Source organism: Vipera ursinii (assembly GCF_947247035.1).
Source record: "Vipera ursinii genome assembly, chromosome: 2".
Taxonomy (NCBI): domain Eukaryota; kingdom Metazoa; phylum Chordata; class Lepidosauria; order Squamata; family Viperidae; genus Vipera; species Vipera ursinii.
This window is the reverse complement of record NC_139513.1, coordinates 87,903,748-87,931,399: the sequence shown is the minus strand read 5'-3', so window position 1 is coordinate 87,931,399 and position 27,652 is coordinate 87,903,748. Positions and strand designations below refer to the sequence as shown.

The 27,652-nt window shown below is 40.6% G+C and overlaps 1 protein-coding gene across 3 annotated transcripts in view; it reads left to right on the top strand.

The window, feature by feature from the left end:
- The window catches only part of JADE2 (jade family PHD finger 2), a 202,517-nt gene that overhangs the window by 40,553 nt on the left and 134,312 nt on the right, over positions 1-27,652 (top strand). For all 3 annotated transcript variants that reach the window (XM_083352702.1, XM_083352701.1, XM_083352700.1), the window contains exon 4: positions 16,330-16,487. In XM_083352702.1, coding sequence (XP_083208828.1) covers positions 16,330-16,487 — 158 coding nt within the window. The remainder of the gene's footprint in view (positions 1-16,329; positions 16,488-27,652) is intronic.

Sequence of the window (27,652 nt, the reverse complement as noted above, 5' to 3'; positions counted from 1 at the left end):
AGGTTTTTGGCTAATAAATACCGACATATTTTATTACTTTTTGCAAAAAGCATAAACCAAGTATAAACTATTGTTCCAATATATAAATGAACTCAATGTGAGCGTCGTCCAGTCTACATCAATGTCAGATTGTTCTTTTATGGGGATGGTCAACATCCGGTAAAGTATTTGTATTAAGCAAATTTATGCAAATGTGCCTGATCTGCTGTTAAAAACAGTGCTAAGCATGACTTTGAAAGGTTTAGTTGACATATCTAAAAAGAAATATTGGCCTTTTATAAAGAGGCAAGTTGAGTTAGGATTGAGTTATTGCACAGTTTGTTCCAAGATCAACCTTTCCCAAGATGATCATCTTCAGATGTTTTTTTGCAGTACTGTAGCTCCATCATCTACAGCAACCATTGCCAGTGCCCAGGCTGACTGGACATAATGGGTGCTGTTGTCCAAAATATCAGAAGGCTGTTGATATGGCAAGGCTATTCCAGAATTTTCCTCTTTAAACATAGCTGAGGTCAAAATTAAAAACAAGCACCATAGCAGTTTTGCATAGTTTGACAATCCTTTAAGACAGTCTGCTATTATTAACAAAATCAATAACTTTCTTTGAATTTAACAGTCATGATTTCCTTTTCCATATCAACTGATACAAGTAAGCTGGAAACAAATGCATTCTAACGAACAGAATAATTTTTACAATCTCTAATTACTGGGAGGGTAGAGCCACAGGAGCATTTGATTTCTGGACAACTTTACTTTTAATCAGATATCAAGTGAATGGAAAATGAAAAGATTTTATCAAATGGATCTTTGAGTAACACTGATATCTGAAACCAGAGCTTCCCTGATGTTTCTTAGGACAAATTTCAATGTGAAGGGTGAATGTTGAGTTACATATTAAAGCTGGAAAGTGGTATTGTTTTATCCGTTTATCTACTGTTAATGCTAAAGGCAAGACATCTATGAATGTATAATGTGGGTCTGAATCAATAATATAGAATGATAGCCTGTGAATATCACAAATTACTAGTTTTTCACAGAGGTATCAAGAATGGTAACATTTTCATGGTTGGCAGTTTCAGATAAAAAGTTGATTTCTTAGTATTAATCTTCTGTCAAATATTTATTTTGATTTTCTTTGCAGAAGGATTTGCTGGCCAAGGCCATACAGTACATGTGTTGGTTATATTTTTTATATAACAACAACAAAAATAATAATAATAGTTGGAAGGGACCTTGGAGGTCATCTAGTCTGCTCAGGCAGGAAACCCTGTATGATTTCATACAAATGGCTGTCCAGTCTCTTCTTAAAAACTTCCAGTGTTGGAGCATTCACCACTTCTGGAGGCAGGTTGTTCCACTGGTTAATTGTTCTAACTGTCAGGAAGTTTCTCCTTAGTTCTAGGTTGCTTCTCTCCTTGACTAGTTTCCATCCGTTGCTTCTTGTCCTGCTTTCAGGTGCTTTGGAGAATAGCTTGACTCCCTCTTCTTTGTGGCAGCCCCTGAGATATTGGAACTCTGCTATCATGTCACCCCTCACCCTTCTCTTTGTTAAACTACACATACCCAATTCCAGCAACCGTTCCCTATATGTTTTAGCCTCCATTTCCCCAATAATCTTTGTTGCTCCTCTCTGTACTCTTTCTAGAGTCTCAACATCTTTTTTATATCGTGACCAAAACTGGATGCAGTATTCCAGTTGTGACCTTACCAAGGCATTGTAAAGTGGTATTAGTACTTCATGTGATCTTGATTCTATCCTTCTGTTAATACAGCCTAGCACTGTGTTGCCTTTTTTGGCAACTGCAGCACACTGCTGGCTCATATTTAAATGATTGTCCACAAGGGCTTCGAGATCCCTCTCACAGTTACTACTATTGAGCAAGGTACCCCCTATACTATACTTGTGCATTTGTTTTTTCTTGCCTAAATGTAGAACCTTACTTTTTTCACCATTGAAATTCATTTTGTTAGATAGCGCCCAATGTTCAAATCTGTCAAGATCCTTCTGTATCTTAAGCCTATCTTCTGGAGTGTTGGCTATTCCTGCCAGCTTGGGATCATCTGCAAATTTGATGAGTTCCCCATCTATCCCCTCATCCAAATCATTGATGAAGATGTTGAAGAGCACTGGGCCCAGAACAGAGCTCCACTACACACTTCGCTCTATGTAGATGCAGTTCCATTGAGGACCACATGCTGAGGTCGGTCAGTCAGCTGGCTACGAATTCATCTGGTGGTGATGCTGTCTAACCCACATTTTTCTATCTTATCAAGTAGTAGGTTGTGATCTACTTTTTCAAATGCCTTACTGAAGTCCAAGTAAATTATATCCACAGCCTTCCTCTGGTCCACTAATTTTGTCACTTGGTCAAAGAATGCAGTAAGATTTGTCTGGCATGGTGTGTTTTTGACAAACCCATGTTGACTTTTAGTAATGACTTTGTTTGCCTCTAGGTGTTCGCTGATTCGTTGTTTGATTATCTTTTCCGGAATCTTCCCAGGTATTGAGGTCAGGCTGATAGGTCTGTAGTTTCCTGGATCCATTTTCCCCCCTTTTTTTTGAAGATGGGAACTGCATCAGCTCCTTTCCAGTCCAGTCCAGGTGTGGCCTTACCAAGGCATTGTAAAGTGGTATTAGTACTTCACGTGATCTTGATTCTATCCTTCTGTTAATACAACCTAGCACTGCGTTGGCTTTTTTGGCAGCTGCAGCACACTGCTGGCTCATATTGAAGTGATTGTCCACTAGGACTCTGAGATCCCTCTCACAGTTACTACTATTGAGCAAGGTACCACATACTATACCTGTGCATTTGATTTTTCCTGCCTAAATGTAGAACCTTACTTTTTTCACTTATTTATTTTACTTTACATGGTTGTCCAATTTGAAAAGCAACTGTGGGAAATTTACCATTTGTAAAAGTGTTTAATCTCCCATTAAAAAAATAAAACAATAAATGTGGAATAAAATTATTCAGAATAATAGAATGGCTGAGATGAAGCAATATATATTCCATCAAAGACTTTTAATTCTGGATAGGCTCATCCCACATTCTGATCCTATGACCAGAAGAAAAACTATGTTTTCAGGACCTTATGGAAGGTCAAAAGAGTTGAAGCCATCCAAACCATGGAAGCAATGTTACACGGTGCAGGCACTACAACAGAGAAGATCTTGGATCTCTGTGGGTGACATCTTTTCCTTGAAGGGATCCAAAGTATGCCCACTGTAGGCCTCATGGGACAAACGAATTATAGATGGTCCAAAAATATCCTGGTTCTGTGCTATATGAAATGCTTTATAAATGATCACTAGCACTTTAAATTGATCCTGGGAGCTTATAGAACATTCCATGAAGTAATGGCATTATATCAGCTTTCCGAGGCATGCTCATAATTATTCATGTCTCTGCATTATGTACCAATTACTGCTTCCAGCCCCATTTAGAGCGTACTGCAGTAGCCTAGAATCTAGATTGAGAGGTGGCCAAGGCATGGGTGACTATGAGCAGAGCCTCCTAATCCAAGGATGGGTGAAATTGGTGCATCAGATAGATCTGCCTTCTCCATTTTGGCTTTCTTTTTGTAAAATAAATGATGGCATGGTGTAATATGTCATGTGTTGTTGTTCATCTGAAGTTGTATTTACCTATTCAGGGTAACAATAGGGTGCTTACCGCAAGGAGATAGAAGGTTTGGCGAACTGGTGTAATAAAAACAGCCCTGTTTTAAATGTTGGAAAAACAAAGACATCATTGTCTATTTCAGAAAAGGCAGGCCCTTGCTATAGAGGGACAATTGAGAGCATCCTGTCATATTGCATTACAGTCTGGTTTGGAAGCATTACTGAAGAGAGGGGTAACATTATTCACTTTCTAGTCAGTATGAATGAATGAATCTTTATTGTCAAAGTACAACTATGTGTACATTGAGATTAGCTGAGCCTCCCTTTGTGCTCCCACCCCCCAAAACACAGTGACAACAAACCCTCCATCTTACTACACCATGTGAACCAACTACACCACACACCGGCCTCCCAAGTCAATTCTGCATAAAATTCACACAAGTTATTTCTCATTCAAAAGCCTAACAGCCCACGGATAAAAGGTGTTTTTCAGCCTGTTGGTGTGGCTGGCTATACTCCTATATCTCCTACCCGATGGTAGGAGAGTAAAGTACATAGCATGTAAGTGATGCTTGAACAGGGTCCTCAGGATTGTTTGGGATGCTACACATCCTCTTCATGATCTGTTTTCCTTGTTACCTTCTGGGAGGAGGCCTCTTGGTATCCGTAGCAGAACATCCAGATTCAGTCATAGGTGTTTGTGTGTGTGTGTGTGTGTGTGTGTGTGGGTGGGTGCAGGTATATATGTATATAGCATGTGCATATGTGTGTTATGTATGTGTATGGGTAGATGTATACTTTCTTTTGAGAGCAGGCAACAGAATTTCATTGTTAACGTGTGCCAGTGTGCCCACATTAAAAAATGACAGTAAAGGTTATCTTATGTTTATCTTAAATCTTAAGAACTGCTAAGGACCAGATGGTTTTTACTATGTCTTGATACATAAAACCATAGAACTCAAAGAGAGTATCCTTTCTTTTTCACATGACTGTAGCTGCAAAAAACTAAAACTCGGCTTAGGTTGTATCAATAGAAGGATATTACATTTAAGAAAGATGTGGAAATTCGAACAGGTTGAGAGCAGGGCAACAAGGATGATCCAGTAGAATTTTAAGACGAGAAAATGCAAAAAAACAGGGTATGTTTAGCTTTGGGTAGATACGGCAGTACTAGCATATACCTGTGGCAGTGCCACACAGAAGATGGGCAAGACCTGGTCTCTATTGTCTGGAAAGCAGAAAATGGTGGAATGAAGTGATATAGGAAGGCAGTTACCAAATGAATGTTAGGAAAAAGAATCTAACAAATAAGAGCAGTTTCACAGTGCAACCATTGACAGAGGGAAATGGTGAGTCCTTATTTGGACGTGTTTAACTCAGTGGGTTAGGACGCTGAGCTTGTCGATCAGAAGGTCGGCAGTTTGGCAGGTCAAATCCCGAGTGCCGCGTAGCAGAGTGAGCACCTGTTACTTGTCCCAGCTTCTGGCAACCTAGCAGTTCGAAAGCACGTAAAAATGCAAGTAGAAAAATAGGGACCACTACAGTGGGAAGGTAACAGCATTCCGGTGCGCCTTTGGCATCTAGTCATGCCGGCCACATGACCACGGAGACATCCTCGGACAAGCGCTGGCTCTTCGGCTATGAAACGGAGATGAGCACCGGCCCCTAGAGTCGGAGACGACTAGCACGCATATGCGGGGAAACCTTTACCTTTACCTTTAAACAGAGAAGTGTGATTGCTGCACTGAGCAGGTGTTGGGCTTGTATGGCCTCTTCCAACTCAGGATTATTCAGAAGATACAATTTTGAAATGTTAATTTTCTTGAACCTTTGGCAACTAAAAGGCTTTAATGCAAAACAGCAGTCTTGATGACCAACCAATTTACTTTTCATTCTGCTTTTAATAGAGAAAGCACATGGGAGCTAGGAAGATTATAGCTGTTAATTCTTCAGTTATGTTTTAAAACATGCCACTTTCTAGGGTAGATCATAAGTCAGAAATTTGCAAATAGTATATTGAAATACAGTTGTGGTTATTCCATTTATCCTCTGCTTCTCTCATGAGCATTGAGCAGAGCAAATTATATATATTTAGGCTGATTTTTAATGATGGCGGATACCATGTTATAGCAGGAGTTGGGCAGAACCAATCTCTCAGAAGGAAGAATTGCCAAGCCATCACCTGCAGTACTGCTTTCAAATGCACGGAATCTAACTAGGCTTGGCAGATCCCAATGTTAGTTATAGGCTGCTTGGGAGCAGGAAGAGTTCTCTGGCGAAGGAGATAGATCTCTGTTGAGAAGCCATCTTGGGCAAAGGGAAATTCTGAACTGATTGTGCAAGCAAATGAAGTGAAGAGCACATGCAACCCATTGGTGATTTAGTTAGTGGAAAAGACCTGGTCCCACTAAAGTTTGGTAAAGTCCTACTGAAGCATATTTCTGGAATAACCATTTTTTGTTCTCACTGAAACTAATCTCTTGAAAATCAGTAGAAACAAATGGGACTTGGCATTGTCTTCAAGCAAAGTGTCCACCTTGACATTTCTCTCTACCCCTCTCCCTGTTCCCATCCTACACCATTCCATTTTTGTTTTCCAGCTGCTACCCCCATATTCTTTCACTACCGAGTGTGCTTAATTTTTCTTGTGAGTTGTTTTAGGGTTAATTTGGTTTTTTTTGCTACCACAAGATTACACTTCTGCTGGTGTCAGGGTCCTCCCCCCCCACAATCTTTCTGCCTTATTTTGGCTCCGTGTCTGGCAGAATTCACATCTTGGTGCCCACTTAGAAGTGATTTACGCTTGCATACTTACCCTTAAATATACCTGTCGAAAGTCAAACACAATGAAGTAATATTTTGTGACTGAAGTCTGTTTGCTGCTAGAAAGAAAGCACTGCTTCCACTTTTTTTGCCTTCCTTTCAAAGAAACTTCCTGTTTTCTACCGCTCCTTCCCTAGTATAAGCTGATTGCTTCATCATGCTGGATGGATGCATAAGCTCCGTTTCCAAATCTTTATTAGAATGCCCTCTCACTAGTATGGTTCAAGTAGTTTGCCTCTTACTTAGTAGTTGAGCAAAATCTAAGCAAACCAAATCAGGTTCCATACCAACACATTTTCTGTGTTCTGTAAATGTAAGTAATTAGGCTTTCTTGCACCTTAGTGAAATCTGAGCACTTTAGATAGCAGATTATTTCTTGGTGAGTATATGCAGTGGCTTATCAGCCTTTTTTTTTCCTGTGACCATTTCACTTGCCATTAAATGAGAGGTGTTTCCCTTTAAACAGTTCTCATTGTTTGGAGAAGCAATTAACATCTTTCAAGCAGATCAGTGGAACTGGTGTTGCTAAGCAGCAGACCTTTAAAGATAATTTGTCAATTTCTGCAGCAGGAAGAAAATAATAAACACTCCTATTGAGAGAAAATTGCTTGTTTTCCAGTATGCAACTTTCCCTCCACCGTCAGGTCTTCAGTTCATCATGCCCAATTTATTCTTTATTTAGCTTCTATAAATAATTCAGAAGAGCTTGAGTAAAATAATTGAGTTGTTTCCCAAACTCTAATCCCAAATAATTCAAAACCAAAGGGGGGAAATGTTCAGATTGCAGTTTGAGCATATGAGCGGTGGGCAGCTTTCCATATAAACTGTCCTTGTTTCTTTTGTAAAATCCTATTGCTTAATCTTTTAAAGTACTCCTTTCTTGATAGTTCATAATTTCCAGTTTGACATTAGAAAAGGCGTCATCCTAATGGAGGGTATTTGACATATATACTTGTCTCTGAATCTGGAGGTTGTTCTCTTCAATGGGAACTAAACAAGCAAGGCAATAATATTGCACATCCAGACTGTAGCACTTTTCATCTTTGGGGGAAATTGGTAAGCATCGCTATTTGGCCAAAATTAGAACTAATCTTTTAACTCTGGTCCTGAATAGAAAAACTAGAAAGAGCATCTTAACAATAGTAAGACTGAAAGGTGAGGAAAGATTTAATGCAAAAAATATACACCTGAAACCTAAAGGACTTACTTTGTTTATCCTTGAAGACATTTTGCTTTTCATCCAAGAAGTGTCTTCAGTTCTGACTGAATGGTGGAGAATGGAAGGATTTATATTCCTTGTAGTTATCTGGTCATTAGCCAGAGGTTTATCTGTGCCCTCAAGGTCACCTGAATAGTAGAAATGGATGTGTAACCTTTTTGGAACTGCTGAAAGGACTGGGTTGTAAACAGGAGATAGATGGTGTTGTATGCCTCCCCCTCTGTTGAGAGTGGGCTGTTAGATGGTCTCTTTGACCCCTCTTTCAACTATTGGCACAATCATGACCTGGATGTCTGAGAATCTCCATAGACATACACCTGAAACCTACGTGGATATATTGATGAGAAATTGTACCAAATACTGACCTTTCATTTCATAGCTCCTCTGAGTCTTTTGAATGTTGTAGATATTAGATTTTTCTAATCCAAGGTATTGTAAACAAGTTGCAGCTTTAGTTTTGGCTCATTTGGTAATCAGAATCTCATAATGTGTGAGCTTTTCTGTAAAGAAGATGCCACTAGTGGCTGTGGCAGGTGAATGCATGTTCATCTAAAGAGAAGCCATGACCCCCATCAAGCCGTCCTGATGACTTAAAATGAACTATATAAATGTCTTTAGACAGCAGCTGGAAGTAAAACATGCAAACGTATTTTGTTTTTAGGGTAGCAAGCCATGCTTCTTTGCAAAATAAAAATATTCTATTCTTACCAAGAAACAGGGGTTGACTTGCTGCTGCAGGAAAAAAAATCCTGGGAGTGATTCCTTTTTTTAACGTGTTTGATCTCATTGCCTTAGTGTATGCCTTTGTCACAGAAGAGGACGAGATATAGGGGTGGGAGGCAGATGAAGGGAAAGCAGCAAACTATTCTGTAGCTGTCAATTAAAATGAGTTACTCTTCATTTATACTCTGTGGTTAGAAAGATCTGTAGATGGTGAAGAAGGTAAAGAGAGCAAGCGTTTTACTGCACCAGTCTAAGATGCTTAATGATGGGGGATCTCCTTTGTAGAGATTCAGTGGAAAGTTCAGATCCTGTTTGGACAGAGCAATACATAAATAAGTAGACAGCCAGATTAGATCAACTAGGTTTTAATCTCCTTGCCAATCTAGGAAACTGTTTCAGTGGTTCACATCATAGAAGATTCCTATCTGTTATTTTGTAAATATGGAGCCAATAACCAATATCAACCTAACCATATATATTGTGTGTATATATAGTCTGGTAACCTGTAGACTTCTTTCCTTGTAATTCAAACATGACTTCACTGGGCTTTCTCTTTGAATCCCATAATAGCACCAAGTTTGATTATCAAGTGACTACCTCATTGAGCCTCTGGTGGAGTTAGTGGTACTACTACTATAGTGGTAGTACCACTATACAAATAACTTCTAGGACTCCTTTTTCCATTTGATTTGCAAATCCCTCTCCTAATCTCTTCTTTTAAAATGCCCTTTGTTCACCTTGGGATTTGTGTATCAATTTGTGTTTGTTCCTCTGTCCTTTTCTCTAGACCTTTTTTTAATCTCATATTTTCTGCTTCTACCTTTCTGCCAGTGATAATCTTCAAGTTCAGATTTTCATTCTTTACTCTCACCTAATGTCCAGATGGGAACTGGACATACATGTATCTGACATGTATCAAAAAACTTGACATTTTAACATGTGCTTCTGTTGCATCAGTTTCCATTGCTGAAGAGGCAAGCAACTTTAAAAAGTTGTTCCTTGGTCAGCGAATACTGTTAGTTAAGAAATATTTTAAGTTAAACTCTGATATTATGCCTATTTTCCATATGTTTCAATGTTCCCTCCTAGCTGTTCCTCTGTCATCACCTCCAGAAGTTCAATATAGCAAAGACAGACTTCCTGTTTTCCTCAACAAGTCTGTCTCCTGATTCACTGGTTTTTTTGTTTTTTTGTTTTTTTTAATCCCATTTATAGATACCAGCTTTCTCTCTAAAAGAGCCTTGCAATTTTCTCTGAATTCTCTATACCTTAGTAATGTGTTCGGTGTTTTTTTTCTTTTAGACATGTAAAGTATTTTAAAGATGGCTAATAATGGAGGGGGGGGAAGATCAAGGTTTAAAATGGACATTGAATGCTCACCTCCATTATATAATGAGCAGATTGTCATGGACACAAGATACGCATAGATACCCTGAGTCAACTAGGCATCTGGTAGAAGCTGGCCAGCTTCCGTAAAAGGCTTTGCTTTATCTTGTTTGCTCTTTCCCTGTAGGTGATAGTTACTTGGCAATACTGAATAATTCAAAACACCTCCTCCAGCATGACACTGATAGAGAAAAGCAAACACGTGGAAAGAGCAATAATGTTTGTTATATTTAGAAAAGATGCTAGATTAGCTTTGGATGGTGGTGGAGGCCTTCTTTCTCTTTTTTCATTTTCATTAGCTGACTTACTTCCCTGATAACCAGAAAATATACAAAAAGGATTCTGATGTTTTGCAGATACTGTCTCAAGCTTAATTAGCATTTATCTTAATCTCTTTTTTTTCTTCTTCACACCAGCTAGGTAATGAAATGCTATTGCGGCATTTTTAACTATTATGTTATATTGCCAGATAGAGACTTCAAGGAAGCTGACCTTTCTCAAGTCCAGGGTTATAAAAACTAGACTGTTAATTATGTTTTTATTGGAAAGATGCATCTCTGCTTAGTTGTGGTAGGAAGTATTCTCTGAACAAATGTGGTGGATAGAAAGAGCTGCTGATGTACAAAGAGTGGAATTGACATTATAGAAAAAGGTTACTTATGTTTGTGTAGTTCAGCTTTAATTGGGTTATCAGCTGAAGCTTAAAGAATTAAATGATTTAACTTCAGTATTAGGTTTCTGTTGAGGTAAATCATCCCTATGCCTACAAAGGTTGTTCCTAGGGTAGTTTGCCTTGCATTAAAAGCATAAAAATTGCCTTTGAATCATTTATTTGATACTGAGCAATTGTCAGAATGTTGAGAGCAAAGGCTGAAAACAAATAGTATGGATGCAGGTATTTCAGCAAGTCAACTATTTTCATATATTCTCTTCTATTAAAATTTTAATCCAGAAACAGTATAACTTTATGTATATTATGATGGAGTCTTTCTGATTCTCTCACACAGCCTTTGTTTGAACTAGTGAGAAGGAGGCTTTTCCTCACTCATAAAGTTGGTAACTCACAGTCACTCATACTTCAGTCACCTCATGACTAGACTTTTGTGATGTGTTCTACATGGGACTGCCCTTAAAGACCGTCTAGAAGTTACAGCTGGTTATCACCTACAAAAATTTTCGTGGCATTTTGCCTTGTTTTTTGAAGGACCCACCTGTCTTCAGTTGTTTCGGCCTGCATGAATTTTTTATGATATGTGAACCAATTCTGAATCAGTTAGACAAACCTATATTTGTTGAGAATCCTTGACCACAGATTTTACTCACCATTGATAAGATTAGGATTTTCCCTGTTCATCTTCTAAGAGAACTTGTGGATCTCTCTTAACCTGTCAGTTATGTCTCTGGTGCCTTAGGCTAATTTGAGATCTTCTCTGACATGGTCACCTATTGCTCAGGTTGAGAATCAAGTCCCCAGCTTTCCCACAACAAAAAAATTGGTAGGATTAATATAATGTTTTTGGTCTTAAGGATCAACAGTCCTCTCTGAAAGCAAAATATATTAAACTAGTTCAAGTTTCATTTACTCCCATTCCATTGGCTTCTAATCTTTCTTGGGACAGCAAGAGATTCTTGGACCAAACCAGTTTTTGTGCCACTGACATTTCATTATATTGAGATTAATTATACTGCAGAATAACAGGAAGGACTGCTGTTTCTTATTGCAACATCCGCTCTATAACTCATTTTTAATGGAGGCAGAGTGGCAGACAACCCTGAGTTGCTGCATGCTGTCAAATAATGACTTAATTTTCAGAAACATTCTGAAGGCTTCTCAGCCAACAGGATAAAGTATGTAGAGTGAACACATACAGCCAAATAGGGCAAGCCTTTTCAGCATAATTTAGTTATACCTCATTCCCAAGGGTTCTGTGCTGATGGCTTGTTGAGTCTCTTAAATTTTTGACTTGGTTGTTCATCATTGCATTGTATATTCTGTTGCACATTTTTGTTTCTGGAGACTGTGTAAGTTTCTACAAAAATCAGTAAAAACAGTATTGCTTGGTGTGCCACTCTTAGATCTGTGAGTGCATTTTGGTATAAGTAGTGCATTTAGCTGTACAGGCAGTTTTGAACTTGTTGATTTCACTTTTATCCTTTAACGCTTTATGTATAAAATGAAGTTGTTTTCTGGAGCAAGTGTGTATGCACATCTCTCTCTCTCTCTCTCTCTCTCTCTCTCTCTCTCTCTCTCTCTCTCTCTCTCTCGTGTGTGTGTGTGTGTGTGTGTGTGTGTGTGTGTGTGTGTGTGTGTATCACTACTGTGACCACTGCTGTGGATGGCCTTGGGTTAGGCTGAAACAGGAAATAAGATTTGTCCCATGTTTGGGGCCTAGCAAGGTGTGTGTGTGTGTGTGTGAAATGTTTGTTAAGTATTTAGATTACCTTGCTAGGCCCCAAACATATATAAATATATATGGAAAATTTGTGTTTATCACATGGGCAGCAGCCTGCCTATCTGTAAAAATGGCACTTTTGTTTGTTTTTGGCAGCCAGGAAGGGAAAAGAAGATAAATCTGCAGGTGAACCTTCTCCTGATTATGTCCAAGGTTAAGTTTAAATGTAAACAACATAGATTTAAAAGAAAGGGTTTATTCAAAAGTAAACTGATAGATTTTAATTCATACAGTACAGTATTTTGTGCCACAATGTTCTTCTGCCATGGAAGAGGTAATTAATTGAAAAAAATTACATGGAGATCCAACACATATAGTCCTCGTCTTGTTTTGCATCAGAATATCTGTATCTTCAGGGCAAATGATTGCTCTGCGGCCAAGGGAATCTCAGGCTGAAACTACAGTTCTTGGCTGCAAAAATCTGGATGATCACTAGATGAAAAGATAACATATGTCAATTTTCCAGACTTCTGGTGACCTAGAGGTTTGTTTTTTAAATTCCCCTGTTTGCAATGGGCAAAACAGTTTCATCTGATGAAACATGGAACTGAATAACAGAATATAACAGAATAACTGAGTTGGAAGGAAGCTTGGAAGTCTTTTAGTCCAACTCCCTGGTCAAGCAGGAAACCCTATACCGTTTCAAACAAACGATTGCCCAATCTTTTCTTAAAAACCTCCAGAATTGGAGCACCCACAACTTCTAGAGGAAAGCTGTTGCACTAATTAATTATTCTGTCAGGAAAGTTGTAGGTTGGTTTCTTCTCGAGTAGTTCGAAAATTGGTTGGAAAACTGGAAAATTGTTTTTTTGCTCCTCCTTAAATTCCATTTTTTAGCATCCATTGGGTCAAATGTTTTGGCAGGATGTATAGTGGGAGTTGCCAAACAGAATTCTGCAAAGGCATATAATAACCCATGTGTGTATATTGACAGATGGCTTTTCAAAGAATTGCAGTTACTGTACATGTTTGTAAGGAACCAGATCCTTAGTGACCTTTCTATGAGAGGCAGGATTGCTGGGGAAAAAATACTGTTCTCAGGCTATTTCCTGATCAAAAATTATTATTTACTTTGCTGTCTGAGAAGTTGAGACTTGTTTAGATAAATTATTGTGATTAAACTTACCAAATGTACCAAATAAAACATCACATGTAGCTCAAGGTACTATAATTATCTCCTTAACAAGTATAGCAATAGCATTTAGACTTATATACCGCTTCACAGTTCTTTACAGCCCTCTCTAAGCAATTTACAGAATCAGCATATTGCCCCCAACCTTTTACCTTGGAAGGATGGAAGGCTGAATCAACCTTGAGCCTGTGAGAATTGAACTGCAGAACTGCTGGCAGCCAGCAGCCAGCCGAAGTAGCTTGCAGTATTGCATTCTAACCACTGTGCCACCATGGCTCTACAAATATACAGTATTTGTATGTTTTACCTGTGGGAGTGTAATGGTATGTGGGAATGACCTTGGCAGATAGTTGGGGGGGAGATACTACCAGAGAATCATTGATAAAAGTGCGTATCCCATAGAGAAAGAAACTCAGAAAGGAATCCTCCTAATGTCTCAGGCTGTAAAAGAGAGGATGGGAGATTTGAATTATCAGATTTACAAGATTCTGTCAATGTAGCCTTGCAATAAAGTATAATTAAGTCATTTCATCAGGTTTTCCGTCTGGGAAGGGCTGACAGGGAGTACATTTATCAAAATACTATTCCATATGTTTACATTTCTGGATAAGTAAGAATATTTCTATTATGCTCGGTAGTCACAGTTTGTCCTTTTAAATTATTTATTTAAAACTATTTTTGTTTGCCTAATGTCTGAAGACAGTACAAGGACTGTTTCATTCTATTTGGCAGACACTCACCAATTCACTGCCTGTGCTCCTATGATAGGCTTAGAACTGAACTGTGATTTATGCATTTAATCCATTTTTCTGGATTAATATCCTGTACCATATAAATAGGTTGATGCAACATACTAGGTTGAAATGTAATTGGCTAGTTTGTGCAAAAATAGTCATGGGTTCACCCTAATGTGCAAATTCTCTCTTCCTGAGGAAGTACAATAGCATGAGTATACTATAGCTTATGACATATTTATCAAATTCTTGTGAGGCTTCTAATTTGAAAAAAATTTAGGGTGATGGGGCATTGTGGTATATAAATCCACCCACATGTAGATCTAGTATGTATTTATACCCCACAATTTATGTTTATTGATCACTACTCAACAGGCAAGTTTTTTTTATGGATGTATACTTTTTCTCTATTGCTCCAAGGAAATTGTGTAGAGTACTAAGATTTAGAGAAGTCAAGGGAAAAAAAGAAAATATATCTCTTTAACATTCTAAAGCACTTCAAAGCAGTAATTTTAGAAAAAATACTTACGGAAAGATGGGAATCCTTTGTTTCAGAGAGTTTCTTCAACATATATTAACAATATGCTAGACAAGTGAATATGAATGTTTGGAATTCAAATGGTAAATGCTTGAACAGACTTACATTGTTCACTAGTTTGTCCAAACCTGTAGCTTATCGATGGAAGTAAGTATGGGCTTTTAAAGCAGATTTTGAAAAAGTATGACAGGCAAGAGTTTGGATTGCTTAGACTAGACTGCTTTATTTTGTTCTCCGTCACTGCCATGCCAGATGTGGAATATAAGCTTCAAGGCTGCAAATTATCTTGCAGTCAATTACCAAGCTTTAAGATATGCTATACCAGGGGTGTCAAACTCAATTTCATTGAGGGCCGCATCAGTATTGCGGTTGCCCTCAAGGGGCCGGGTGGGTGTGGCCTGGGTGGGCATGGCCTACTGGGTGGGCGTGGCTAGAGTGTGTATGGCCTACTGGGTGGGCATGGCCAGCTCTACATCGTTCGCATCAAGGGTGCCTATGGGGGCCTGGGCAGGAGTGGGACAGATCTGAGGGTCTCTGGCAGAAGGAGGGTCTCTCGGCCAGGGCCAAGGCAGTGGGGGCTGTTCCCTCACTGTTTCCAGGATGGCTTCGCGGGCCACATAAAACCACTTCGCGGGCCGGATCTGGCCCTTGTGTTTGACATGTCTGTTCTATACTATGCCAGATTGTCACAGGCAAGTCTCTTTTTCTGCCCCTACAGTGAAATTAAGAACCTCTAGAAAGAAGGAAAGAAACATTCCCTAGCTTATCCTGTAGATACATACACACAAAACTATTCAGAAGTTATAAGCAACACTGTAAGTTGCTGTTCCAGAATAATTTCTGGGAGAAATGATGGCAAATCCAAGCATATACTGGTTTCCAAGCGTTCTGTCTTGCATCCCTAATTATAAAGCACAAATTGGAGACTACTTGCTATTGTTGCCATACCAAGATCCCCCTGTGTTTCTGATCATTAGTGAACAAAGTGTTTGTGATCTTTCTCTTCAGTATAGTGGTATTTGCCTTAACAATAATTTTGCTTTTTGAAAAAAAAATAGTTTTCAAAAAGAGTTGAAAGTTTGTGCTTTCCCGATTTATATGAATAGTAAAATGAAACCTAGTTGAGAATTCAGACTGTGCACATGGGTAATATAAGAAAAGAACATAACCAAAGGAAGAGAAGCACAATGGAAAGAAAGCCAGAATAATAGTTCCTAATTTCATTTAGGATTATCAGGGGGAGGGTGGGTGCATACATTCATTACCAATGTTAAGTGTTCTCAGTGTTAGTTCTACCTTCAGTGGAACTTAGCTCCCTTGTTCAGTGCTTCACTTGCCCAGAAATAAATTTGAGTAATTTTTTTCCCCATAATTGTGAATATCACAGCATTTTCAGCCTTATTCAGTGCAGTATTGCCCAACTTTATAAGCAAGCCCTTCTATGATATGACATGTTCCTCTCCAGTTCTTCAGAGTTGCCTATTTGATCCCTGGTTTTCTTGTTTCGTCTTCTGATTGGCACAATTCAGACATGCCAGCTTAGCGTGTATGTAAGGAGCCATCTTATTGGCCATATCTGTTTCCAGCTTGTCCAGTCAGCTACCTCATCTGTTCCAAGCTTAGCAAAGTTTCTGCTTTCAAAGTCTTCATTGCCAGTGATTTAATTATTATTCTCTTCCTGTCTCCTCATCTTCAGGTTTTTCGCACGGACTTGATAACAGCAATGAAGATTCCAGATTCTTTCCAGCTGAGCCCAGATGAGTACTATATCCTTGCTGATCCCTGGAGACAAGAGTGGGAAAAGGGTGTTCAAGTGCCAGCAAATACAGAAACAATCCCAGAACCAGAGGTTAGGTAAGTGAGGCTGATACCCTTTTCTCTATCCTGAGTGAGATACATGTTTATGGTTGGTTTTGTCTTGGCTTTGTCTCTGGGACACTGTGTTGATTTCATTGTTCAGCACCTGTGTTTCACTGAGGGCTTTCCAAAATCATTAAGTAAGTCTGCTGGTAATTATGCAAAGAAACCATGCAGTGCGATACTTGAGGTTACTGGAAAAGAGGAATGCAGTACCACAGCTGTGCTGTAAGACTTCTAAGTGATTGGTCAGGGCAGTTTAGTGCAGAACATGTTTCTCAATGGATTCTGGATCTAAAATGCATAAATAATAGGTAAAGTTCTACCTGTACATTTGTATCTTTGATTAGAAATTCATTACTGTTATTATTAAACCTTTGCAGTATGCCGTGTCTACCATGGATGATTTCTGTGGAAATATTTAACGTTTAAGAACAAGGACTCTATAAGGAGGAAATTTTGAAATTTACTTCTTTGTCTTGGAAGGCATTGTTAGTGAAAGCCAGAGTGGTTGATAAAATGGGACTGTGTATGCTACAAAAATCATATGGAAGAGCAGCTTTAGAGTTTGCTTGATTACAGTGCTTCTCTTCTCTTCTGTTTGTTGAATAGCTTGTTTCTTCCTTCAAGCTTCTGTGCACACCTGAAAATAGGCTGCTGCTTTAATAAATCAGAGCATTACAACTGACTCTTTAATGCAATTTTTAAAGCAGGGGCATCTGGTTTTAGGCTTGCATTGAAATCTGAAAAAGGAAGCAGAAAGATGCAGTACTTCTCCGTAGCATTTCTTCTGAGTCATTTTCAAAGTATGCATTATTTTAATATGAAACATGAACTGTAACAATCACTGAAATTAACCAAATGAGAATTTACTAAAAGGTTGGGGAAGTTGGAATGGAGATGAAAGGCATTCTGCCTCATTAGAACCTACTAGCTCTTCTTAAAAAAACATTTTCTTGCCTTTTCTTGGCTTTAAAGAGAATTAAGAGACGTATTATTCTAGCTCTATTAACTTCTAGGACAGTGGTGGCAAACCTATGGCACGTGTGCCAGAGGGGGGCACTTGGAGCCCTCTCTGTGGGCATGAACGCCTTGCTCTTTCACTATGTTTTCACAGGAAAAAGCCATTTCTCAAGCCCCTTCCTAGCCAAAACAAGCCTCCGGAGCGAGCACACTGTTTTCAGCTTTGAATTATATCAAATCTGACACCAGAAACAGACTAAGATGACCTGAGTGCTGCATGTGTTGCTCTCAAACTTACAAAGTATAAGCCAAAGTTAGACAAATTATCAGCATGCATACAACAGCAAAAATCACATTAATTGTTCAAAAGTGTGCCAAATGCAAACTTTTACCTTTCATTAAAAAGTTGTTTGTATCATTGAAAGCTCTGTTATTGTATTTTTCTTTTAAGACAAAAGATGTTAATGTATGAGTTGTTTTTTCTAAACTAAAACCTCAGTATTCAGATTAAATTGCCGTGTTGGCACTTAGTGGTAAATAAGTGGGTTTTGGGTTGCAATTTGGGCACTCGGTCTCTAAAAGGTTTGCCATCGCTGTTCTAGGAGGTGCTTGGCTATTTCCTTGCTATAACCAGCTACAGATCTTTTCTCTAGCACAGGTATATTTTGAACATGGAGAGCAACTTTAAAAGGGTTAGTTGCTCTGTAGGAGTTGCTTTTAGTGCTTATAATAATGTGAGTCCAAGTCCCTGGTGTAAGGGGATGAATTTAGAATGTGTGGATAGGATCCTCTTAGGTGAGAACTGATGTTCCTTACCATTGGTTCTGTTTTGATGAAAGATAAGACAGAACTGGGTGTTTTCCTTGAACACACATGTCAAAGCTTGGATGGTTGGGTGATTTTCACTTGGTATTTGCCCTTGATAATCCCAAAAGCCTACTATGACCAATTTGCAAGACATTCGGAAGATAAAATCATGTTCATGTCATCTCGTATTCTACTTTTGACACAATATCTAGCGTATCATTTGGTCCAATTATGTCTCAGTGCTTTCAGTTTTGAAGGCCTGAGGATATGTACAAGATGCTTGTAGCTGATCAGTCTGCCCCTCTTGACCTCTGCCCCTCTTGACCTCTGCCCCTCTTGGCTGTTAGAGCTAGCTGAGCTAAGTATATCTGTAAAGTGATTGGGTACATTTTTATTTTTATTTTATTTTATTTATTTAGATTTATATACCGCCCTTTCCCGAAGGACTCAGGGCGGTTTACAGGGCATTTAAAAGAAAATCAATACAAACGTTAAAACAAATTAAAAAAAGATTAAATAAAACCCTGAGAAAAATAAAAAAACCCAGTTAAAATTAAAATTAAAAAATTCTCAGCTTGGGCCAGAGAGCTCGAAGAGCCAGGTCTTCAGGTCCCGGCGGAATGAACGGAGGTCAGGGACAGTCCTAAGCTCCGCAGGCAGCTGGTTCCACAGGGCAGGCGCACCCACTGAGAAGGCCCTACCCCTGGGTGTTACCCGCCAGCAATCTTTAACCGGCGGCACCCTGAGAAGACCCTCCCTGTGGGAGCGCACTGGACGAAGGGAGCTTGATGCTGGCAGCAGGTGTTCCCTCAGATATCCCGGACCCTTGCCATTTAGGGCTTTATAGGTCATCACCAGCAGGGGTAGCTTGTGTTACTAGCTCTTAAAGAGGTGGTAGTGCCCCTTCTGAGGGACAAAACATGGATGTAAAGTCTTACTATTTTCATCAAAGCACCTCCTTTGGGGGGCAAGGGGCTGGAGAGGGATAATACTGTGCATCTCATTTTGTTGAGAAAAAACCAGTTATGATGAATTTCAACCTGGACTCGGACACAATTTTAAGACTGAATTAGCCTTGGATGACCTGATGGATGATCTATGAGAAAGAGATGACAGTGTGATTTTGTTGATCCTGCAGCTATTTTTTTTTTGTACTATTAACCATTGGTATTCTTCTGAATCAGCTCCATGAGATGGTTTTGGAAACATGCCAACTTGCAGAGACAGTATTAGAAAATAACATTGAATGACAGTACCTTAGAATCATGGCAGTTGATCAAGGTATAATTATATCCCAAATAATTCTTAACCATCTACATGAAACCAGTGGATGCAATCATCAGGAGAACCATTTGGTCAACAATGACATTAGCAAGTTTGCCTTTTCCTAAAGAGGAATTGTGTGGCCACTGCTGTCAAAGCATTGGTTAACTGTGTACTTGGATTATTCTAAAACTGCAGTGAACACAGAATGCAGAGGTCGGGTTATTACATTGAGCACCTGGCTGGCCAGATATGACCCCAGCATATTGTGTATTAATCTGCTTTTGGGCCACAGACAGGTTTTCTTATTCATGCATAAAGGTCTGGATGATTTTGATCTACGAGATTGACTTTCTGCTTATAAACTGCATAAACACTGAGATTGTCCAAGGAGATCATATCACAAACTTTCACAAAGTATGGATTGTCACCTTTATTCAGTCAGTCTTTCTGGGAGAGGATGCCTGCTCTGTGGAATGGTCTCCTCCAGTACCATTCAGTGGCCTTATTGGTGCATTGTTTAGGTACCAATGACTGATCTTTATACTCAGGTCTCTTATATTAGGGACAAATTCTTTTTTTCGTACCCATTCATGTCTTTGATTGTTTAACTTGGTTTCTTTATTTAATGTTATAAAGCACTTAAAATGTTATTTTTTGAACAGCAGTATCTAAGCGTTTTAATCAGTAATAAAAACAAAGTAGCATTATTCACACATTTCTTGACCAAGCTATTTCCTACATATATCTTTTCTTTCAAAGTCCACTGAGAATATTTTTTTTTCTAGTTGGAATCTGCTTAAGCAACACTTTGTTCTACTAGGGAAATTTGGGACCTTGGTCATTTGTGATGGTCTCTTTATGCACAACAGTGTCTATCATTTATCACTAATAAAAAGAGCATTTTAATAGTGTAATTATCCAGTTGCCATTCCCCCATGTATACAATATACAGAAGAGGAAGCTGTGCACTGACTTAACAGTATCTCTGTCTCTACTTTTTTTCCTCTTTTTTTGGGTAAAAGTCAGCTGTGATAAAATGTATAAAAGATTTGAGGAGGCTGCTTTCCTTCAAAGATGTTAAGTGTCACTGTGAAGACTGATTAGATAGCATTCTTACTCAGTAAAAATAATGCTTTGACAGGAAACAGAATTTTAAACATGTTTAAGGTGTTTTTCAGATTTTTATCCAGGAAATCTCTCCCTCCCCACAGGATTCAGCAAAGTCAATAATTGCCTGAAGCACTGCTTGCTCAGCAATGACAGCAGCAACAGCTGTTGGTGAAGGAAAGTTTTGAAATAAACTTTTGTGCTTTCATCTCCTTTGATTAATATGGGGGCAAGGGAAGGAAGTCACCTTCAAAAACTAGAAAATGTTAATGAGAAATTGGAAAGGAAATTGGGCAGATTACATTTTAAACTTACTCAGTATTTTAACACGTGGGTAGAGTATTTGTCTTTACCAACTTTGATACACACATACTTATTTGCAGCCTTGAATGTTCTGCTGTAAAGCTGAAGGTTGAATCTGGTGCTGGGTCAAGATGAAAAGTGATACCTTGGCACTGCCCAGGCCGGAGGTTCCTATTTAAAGCCAGGCTAAACAGATTCACATTTTTGCAAACGTACTTTGCAGGCATGCAGTTGTTTAACAGGCTCAGCGTTTTCTGCCTGGTGAAAGGCTACTGAATATTCTGGCCTCGTTCCAGGACAGCAGTTGAAACTTGAGATTCCTTTGGAATCTAGGAATTCAAGACTGGTTTGGATTAAGTCTAGCCCTCAGACATAGTCCTCAATAGGCAATAAGATTGTCCTGGCTTGCCCTCAGATGGGGTGGATTTCAGTTCTTATAATATGTAGCCAACATGATAGCCAATCATTGGTTTTCCTGGCTCATGATCATGCAAGCTGAAGATTTCTCACATTTGGTGCAAAACATCCTAGGAAAGACTGCATCATTTAGACACACATTGAAATATTTAGTGCGTATGTGGGGCTTTAGAGAAAGGGTCACCAGCCCCTAGTCCGTGGACCCGTACTGGGCCGCAGCATGCCAGCAACTGGTCAGCACAAACAAGCAAAGCCGCATCCCTGGGATGCAGGCAGCGCACAAAACCATGCACACTCTGATCCATGGAAAAAACCTTTCTCCACAGAACTGGTCCCTGGTGCCCAAAAGATTGGGGACCTCTGCTTTAGAGAGGAGAAGAAAACAGGGTGATGAAATACACTAGATCTTCTTGTTTTCCAAATCTAGAAATAATTTCATCCATAGAGATGGTTAATATACTATCTTATTACTGCTCAAAAAAGGTGGGTTTTTTTAGTTCTTAACTCATCTGTTTATCAAGTCTGTTTTCTGAGTTAATCTTGCATTTGGTAGATGCAGAGGTGGTCAGGTTTTCCTGTGCTAGGTGCAGACTCAGATAAGATTTGCAGTAGCAGATTTATTGAATTTCTAAAAATATGAAGAAACAGTTACAAAACAGTGATTTGGGCAAGCAAGGCAAAGAAAGCAAAATCACAGCTCAAAAGGCAGAATCACATATTCACTGCATCCACAAGGAGCAGGTTAAACAGTTGGGAAAAAATTATCTATTGAAATATAAAACTGCACCTGTCTTGCTATAGTAGATGGAGTGAAGCTAGTTGGGGGAAGAGATGTAGCAGTTGTTGTTAAACAAAGTTTGGTGTCCCAAATGCATGCCAGTCTATTTCAGGCTGTCAAGGGATCCCAGTGAGTGAGTTGGTCTGTGCCAGGGGTCTTCAAACTTGGCTGCTTTAAGACTTGTGGACTTCAATTCCCAGAATTCCCCAGCCAGCCATGCTGGCTGGGGAATTCTGGGAGTTGAAGTCCATAAGTCTTAAAGTGGCCAAGTTTGAAGACCCCTGGTCTATGATATAACCTCAAATTCACTGTATTCCTGGTCCAGGCATCGATCATTGAGGGACTTCCTTCAAGTTCACAGATGGATACATTGACCTAAATTCATTCATCTGTATTTGTTCTTCCCCATATCTCTCACACAACTCTTTCTTAGCCATTTGCACAGTGGACCACTGTCTAAACCAATAAACACATAAGGAAGCCACAGCTTCCTGTGTCGGTACAGCAGGTGCCTCCAAAGTGCTCAGCATTTCCTGTTTTAAATTTCCTACATTTTTGCATAGGCAAAAATGTTTTGTCTTTCATATAAACGTTTCAAGGCAGTTGAGCCCCCTAATTCAGTATAAAAATAAGTATTACACTTGTAGGAGAAACATTTACTGAATCTTGCAACCATGAGTTACAGTTAGTCATTCTGGCACAGATGATTATTTTAAGTGCAGGGCACTTGAGAATCAGAACTGTGGTGTGTAAGTAGTGACCTTCTTGGATGTCTTTATGTTAGCAAACAGGAAGGAGGGAAATGAAATGTAAAGTAAAGTATGCATTGTTCCTTCAATTAGTACTCTTCTCCCCCCCCCATGTTTTGTCCAGGTATGTTCCACCTTCTGTAAAATAGTCCCCTTAAAATAGGGAAGGTGGGTTTTAGATGCAAAACAGATATCTTCTAGCATATATTAAAAAAATATGAGTTCACTGCTTTGAATGTGTAAGAATCTGGTGGGTATGTTTCTATTTCATAGCATTATAATACAGGCAGCGGGGAAAGATCTTAAGAGTAATTGAAGGATGCTATGGGGAACGAGATAAGAGAAGATAGATGGTGTAGGGCACGGGTGGGACTCTTGCCTTAGACAGAACATCTTCTTAGCTGGCAAATATTTAGATAGTGAATGGAGTGGGATTTTTTTTCTAAAGGGAAATAAGATATCACTTTTCTCGGTTCCTCCTTCAGTTCCAGCAAATAAATCGGCTTTTGGGACAAAAAGTGATTTTGGCTGAGTTTTTTCTTTTGCCTTTCATTTTATTTGTGAGCTTGAGGTATCATAAAAAGAATCTTAAATTCTTGATAACTGTTCCTAGTTTGAAAAATAATTATGGATTTTTTAAATATAATTTTCATGAAATAAACATTTGGAAGTGGAATAGGCAGATGCCTCCCTTATTCCCTGGAATATAAGAAGAGGGAGGAGATGCAGCACTATTAGATTTGCAAGATTCTGTTATTATACCCGTTCTCAATAAAAGTGGTTTTAGCCTTTCTGTGGAGCTGAGTTTTCAGTCTGGTCTACATAGTGGGGCTGTCACCACTAGAAAGAATATGTAAAAGAAGCCCTACAAGGCTACCTGGTGTTATTATTTGGTGTGTGTGTGGGGGGGAGGGAATCATCCCTTCAGACAATAAAAAAACAATGACTTTGAAATCATGAACAACCTAATAAAAAAAAATCCCAAGAATTGAGGCTTCCTCTGCTTCTTTTCTTTTGCTGCTGATAAGCAAACATCCATATCTGATATGAGCAGGTTATTGGTGCTACCTCTTGAACTACTTCTGTGTCAGAAGTGTTATCTAAGTGGTTCAAGAGGGTCAGTTGTTAATTCTTTCTCAAGTTGGCTGAGATGGGATGCACCTGGTGAATTGTCTTTAGAAAGACAGACGCGAGACCGTAGGCAAGGTTCGAAAGGTTTATTCGGTTCAGCTCCCGGCAGCTGACTGTCAAAACAATCCGGGCTTTTATAGGGAACTGTCAAAACAAACAACCAATCAGGTAACAGTGTTTTTCCCGCCGTTCTGAGGGCGGCCAATCGATGAACAGTATTTTGACAGCTCGGCGGCTGTCAGGGAATTCCTTCCAGCTGAGCGCTTAGCTCACTTGGAGGACTAGGTTGAAGACTGCGGATTTGACAGTTCCGGGAACTGTCAAATCCGGCGCGTGCGCGTTGGCCTCCGGCAGCCCTTTTGACAGCTGTCAACGGGAATGGCGGCCGGCTGGTTTGTGCGCGTGCGCCGTTGCTTCGGGCGGCCATTTGACAGCTGTCAACTGTCAAATGTCGGCCGGGCCGGCTTTTCCTTAGCGGCTTGGAAGCTCTTGTTTTCCCGATATAATTCACCCCCTTTCCCCCCCCCGAACAGGTACGTTATGCATAACAACAGTTGAACATTTTGAAACAGTAAGGTTAACAGGTTTTTTAACTGACGGCGAGTTTCCCTTCCATTCAAAGTCCGCGAGGTATGCGGGGGGCCTTCTAGCTCGGCTGGACCGACGGGGGCAGGGGTTGCTCTCTTCGGGTTGCGTGGCTGGAGGAGTTGTTTCTTGGTGGGGCTCGACAGGTGGTTGAGGGTCCTGGAGGAGTTCATCAGGTCCGGGGGTGACAGCTGGTGAAGACTCACCCGGAGTCGGTTGCAGAGGGGGGTTGGGCAGTGACCTGGGTCGGAGCTGATCCGAGTGTCTGCGTTGTATGAGTCCAGTCCCAGTGTCCACTGTGTATGATAATGGTCCTGTTTGTTCCAGGATAACCCCCTGAACCCACTTATCCCTTCCCCCATAATCTCGGGACCAAACATTTTGTCCTTTGGAGAAAGTTTTTGGATGTGTGTTTGGTGTTATTTCGGCTGCCAGTCTGTCGGGGTGGAGTCTGTCGAGTCGTGTCACCAGGCGGCGGCCCCATCGTAGTTCGGCTGGGCTTTTGCCGGTGGATGTGCAGGGCGTGGAATGGTGGGCTAAGAGAAATTGAGACAAACGACGGTGCCAGTTCCCTGTGATGATTCTTTTGAGGGCGTCTTTGGTGGTCCTCACCATAATCTCCGCAAGGCCGTTGGACGATGGGTGGAAGGGAGCCGATGTTGAATGCCTAATACAATTTCTCCTCGTGAAGATCTGAAAGTCATGAGAAGTAAATTGAGGGCCATTGTCTGAAATAATAACGTCGGGGAGACCGTGTGTTGCGAAGATTCCCCTGAGGGCTTGGATGGTTGCGGCAGACGTTGTGCTGTGAACCGGGAGAACCTCCAGCCACTTGGAATAACTATCCACAACTATGAGGAAGACCTGTCCCTGGAATGGGCCGGCATAATCAATGTGGATTCGGGACCAGGGGTTTTTTGTGAGTTCCCATTTATGAATTGGAGCTCTGGGCTGGAGTGGGCGGGATTCTTGGCATAGGTAGCAGCCAGCGATGTATCTTTCTATGTCCTGGTCTATTCCTGGCCACCAGACGTAGCTGCGGGCCAGTGCTTTTGTTTTTACAATGCCAGGGTGGCCTTCATGTAATGTGTCTAGTACTTTTTGTCTGTGTTTGGAAGGCACGATTACCCTGCATCCCCAGAGTAAACATCCTAAGTGTGACGTTAGTTCGCTTTGCCTGGAGAAATATGGCTGAAATTCTGTGCCCGGGCAAGAGGTTTGCCAGCCTGTGTGTACCCATGCTAACACTCTGCTGAGTGTTTTGTCAGATGAAGTTGCGGCAGCAATGTCTTTTGCTGTCAGTGGGCATTCTGGTAGCTCTTGAATGGCTAAGATGTTGCTCGCTGGGGCTGGGTCCGGTTCTGTGTGGGGTAGGGGTAGCCTGCTGAGGCCGTCAGCGTGACACATTTGGTGTCCAGGTTTGTATATTAATTGGTAGGAATATGCTGTGAGGAACGTTGTCCAGCGCAACATCCTGGGAGATAATATTTGGGGGGTCTGGCGGTCCCATGTGAATAGTCCTAGCAGTGGTTTGTGATCTGTGTAAATCACAAAGGGGCGGCCGTAAAGGTAATCGTGAAATTTTTTTATTCCCGCCACAATTGCCAGGTCTTCTTTATCTATCTGGGCATAATTTCTTTCGGTTTGTGAAAGTGTTCTTGAATAATATGCCACCGGGGCTTGGGTGCCGTTGCTGTCTAAATGACTCAAAACTGCTCCGATCCCGTATGGGGATGCGTCGCAGGCTAGACAGAGGGGTTTGTCTTCTTTGTAGTGGGAGATGGTGGCGTTGCTGGAAAGCATTTGTTTGAGTGTTCTAAAACTGTTTTCATGGGCTGTTGTCCACTGCCAGGCTGCCCCTTTGTCAAGCAGCCTGTGTAGGGGTTCTGCGATTGTTGCTTTCCCTGGTAGGAAAGCATGGTAAAAGTTTAAAAGTCCAAGGAAAGCTTGGAGCTCGGTTTTATTCTTTGGGGTCGGGGCACCTTTGATGGCAAGGACTTTTGAGTTCGTGGGGTGAATTCCCTGTGAGTCAATTCTGTAGCCTAAGAAATCTGCAGATGGGACGCCTATAGAACATTTTTCCCGTTTAAGTTTCAGCCCCGCTTTTCTAAATCTTAATAATACTTCTTGTAGTCTGTCTGCTAAATTGTTTTCTGATTCCCCTGCGATGAGTATGTCATCGAAATAGGGGCATACACCTGGGATTCCTTTTAATGTTTTCTCCATGACCTCCTGGAAGATGCCAGGAGCCACTGAGATGCCGAATTGGAGGCGGTTTACCCTGAAAGCGCCTCGGTGTGTGACAATGGTTTGAGCTTCTGCTGTTTCTCGGGTGACAGGTAGTTGCAGGAAGGCATGCGCTAGGTCGAGTTTGGCGAATATTGAACCGGACCCAATTTCTGACAGCACGTCCCTGACAGCTGGCACTGGGTATGCATGGGGATTTAAAGCGCGGTTTAGCGTCGCCTTATAGTCCGCGCATAGTCTCACGTCACCATTGGGTTTGACTGGTGTGACTATGGGAGTTTCCCAGGTTCCCCCGTCTGTTGGTTCTAGGACCCCAAGGCTGATTAAACGGTCTAATTCTGCCTCGATTTTTTGTTTCAACGCAAAGGGGACCCTTCTTGCCTTGATGCGGATGGGAGCTACCTCAGGTTTTAATTTGAGGTCTATGGGGGTGCCTGTGTATTTGCCAAGCGTTCCGTCGAAAACGTCTGCGAACGCTTGGCAAACCTGTTCTAATGTTTGGGATTGTATACGGTTGGTGCCTTCTAGGTGGATGCCCAGGGCTTCAAACCAGTCTAACCCCAGGAGGGTGGACCTGGGTGCCTCAGTGACCTGGATCGTTAATTGCCCCAGGAACTTTTTATATTCTACTTTTATTTGTGCCTGTCCCTTTAATTGAATGGCAGCTCCCTGAAAATCTGCGAGGAGTATTTTAGAGGGCTGCAGGGGAATACGGCGTCTATTTTTTAACCCAATTTTCCTGAGGGTGTCCCAAGACATTATTGAAACTGAGGAGCCGGAGTCGACCTCCATCTCGCAGGGCACCCCTT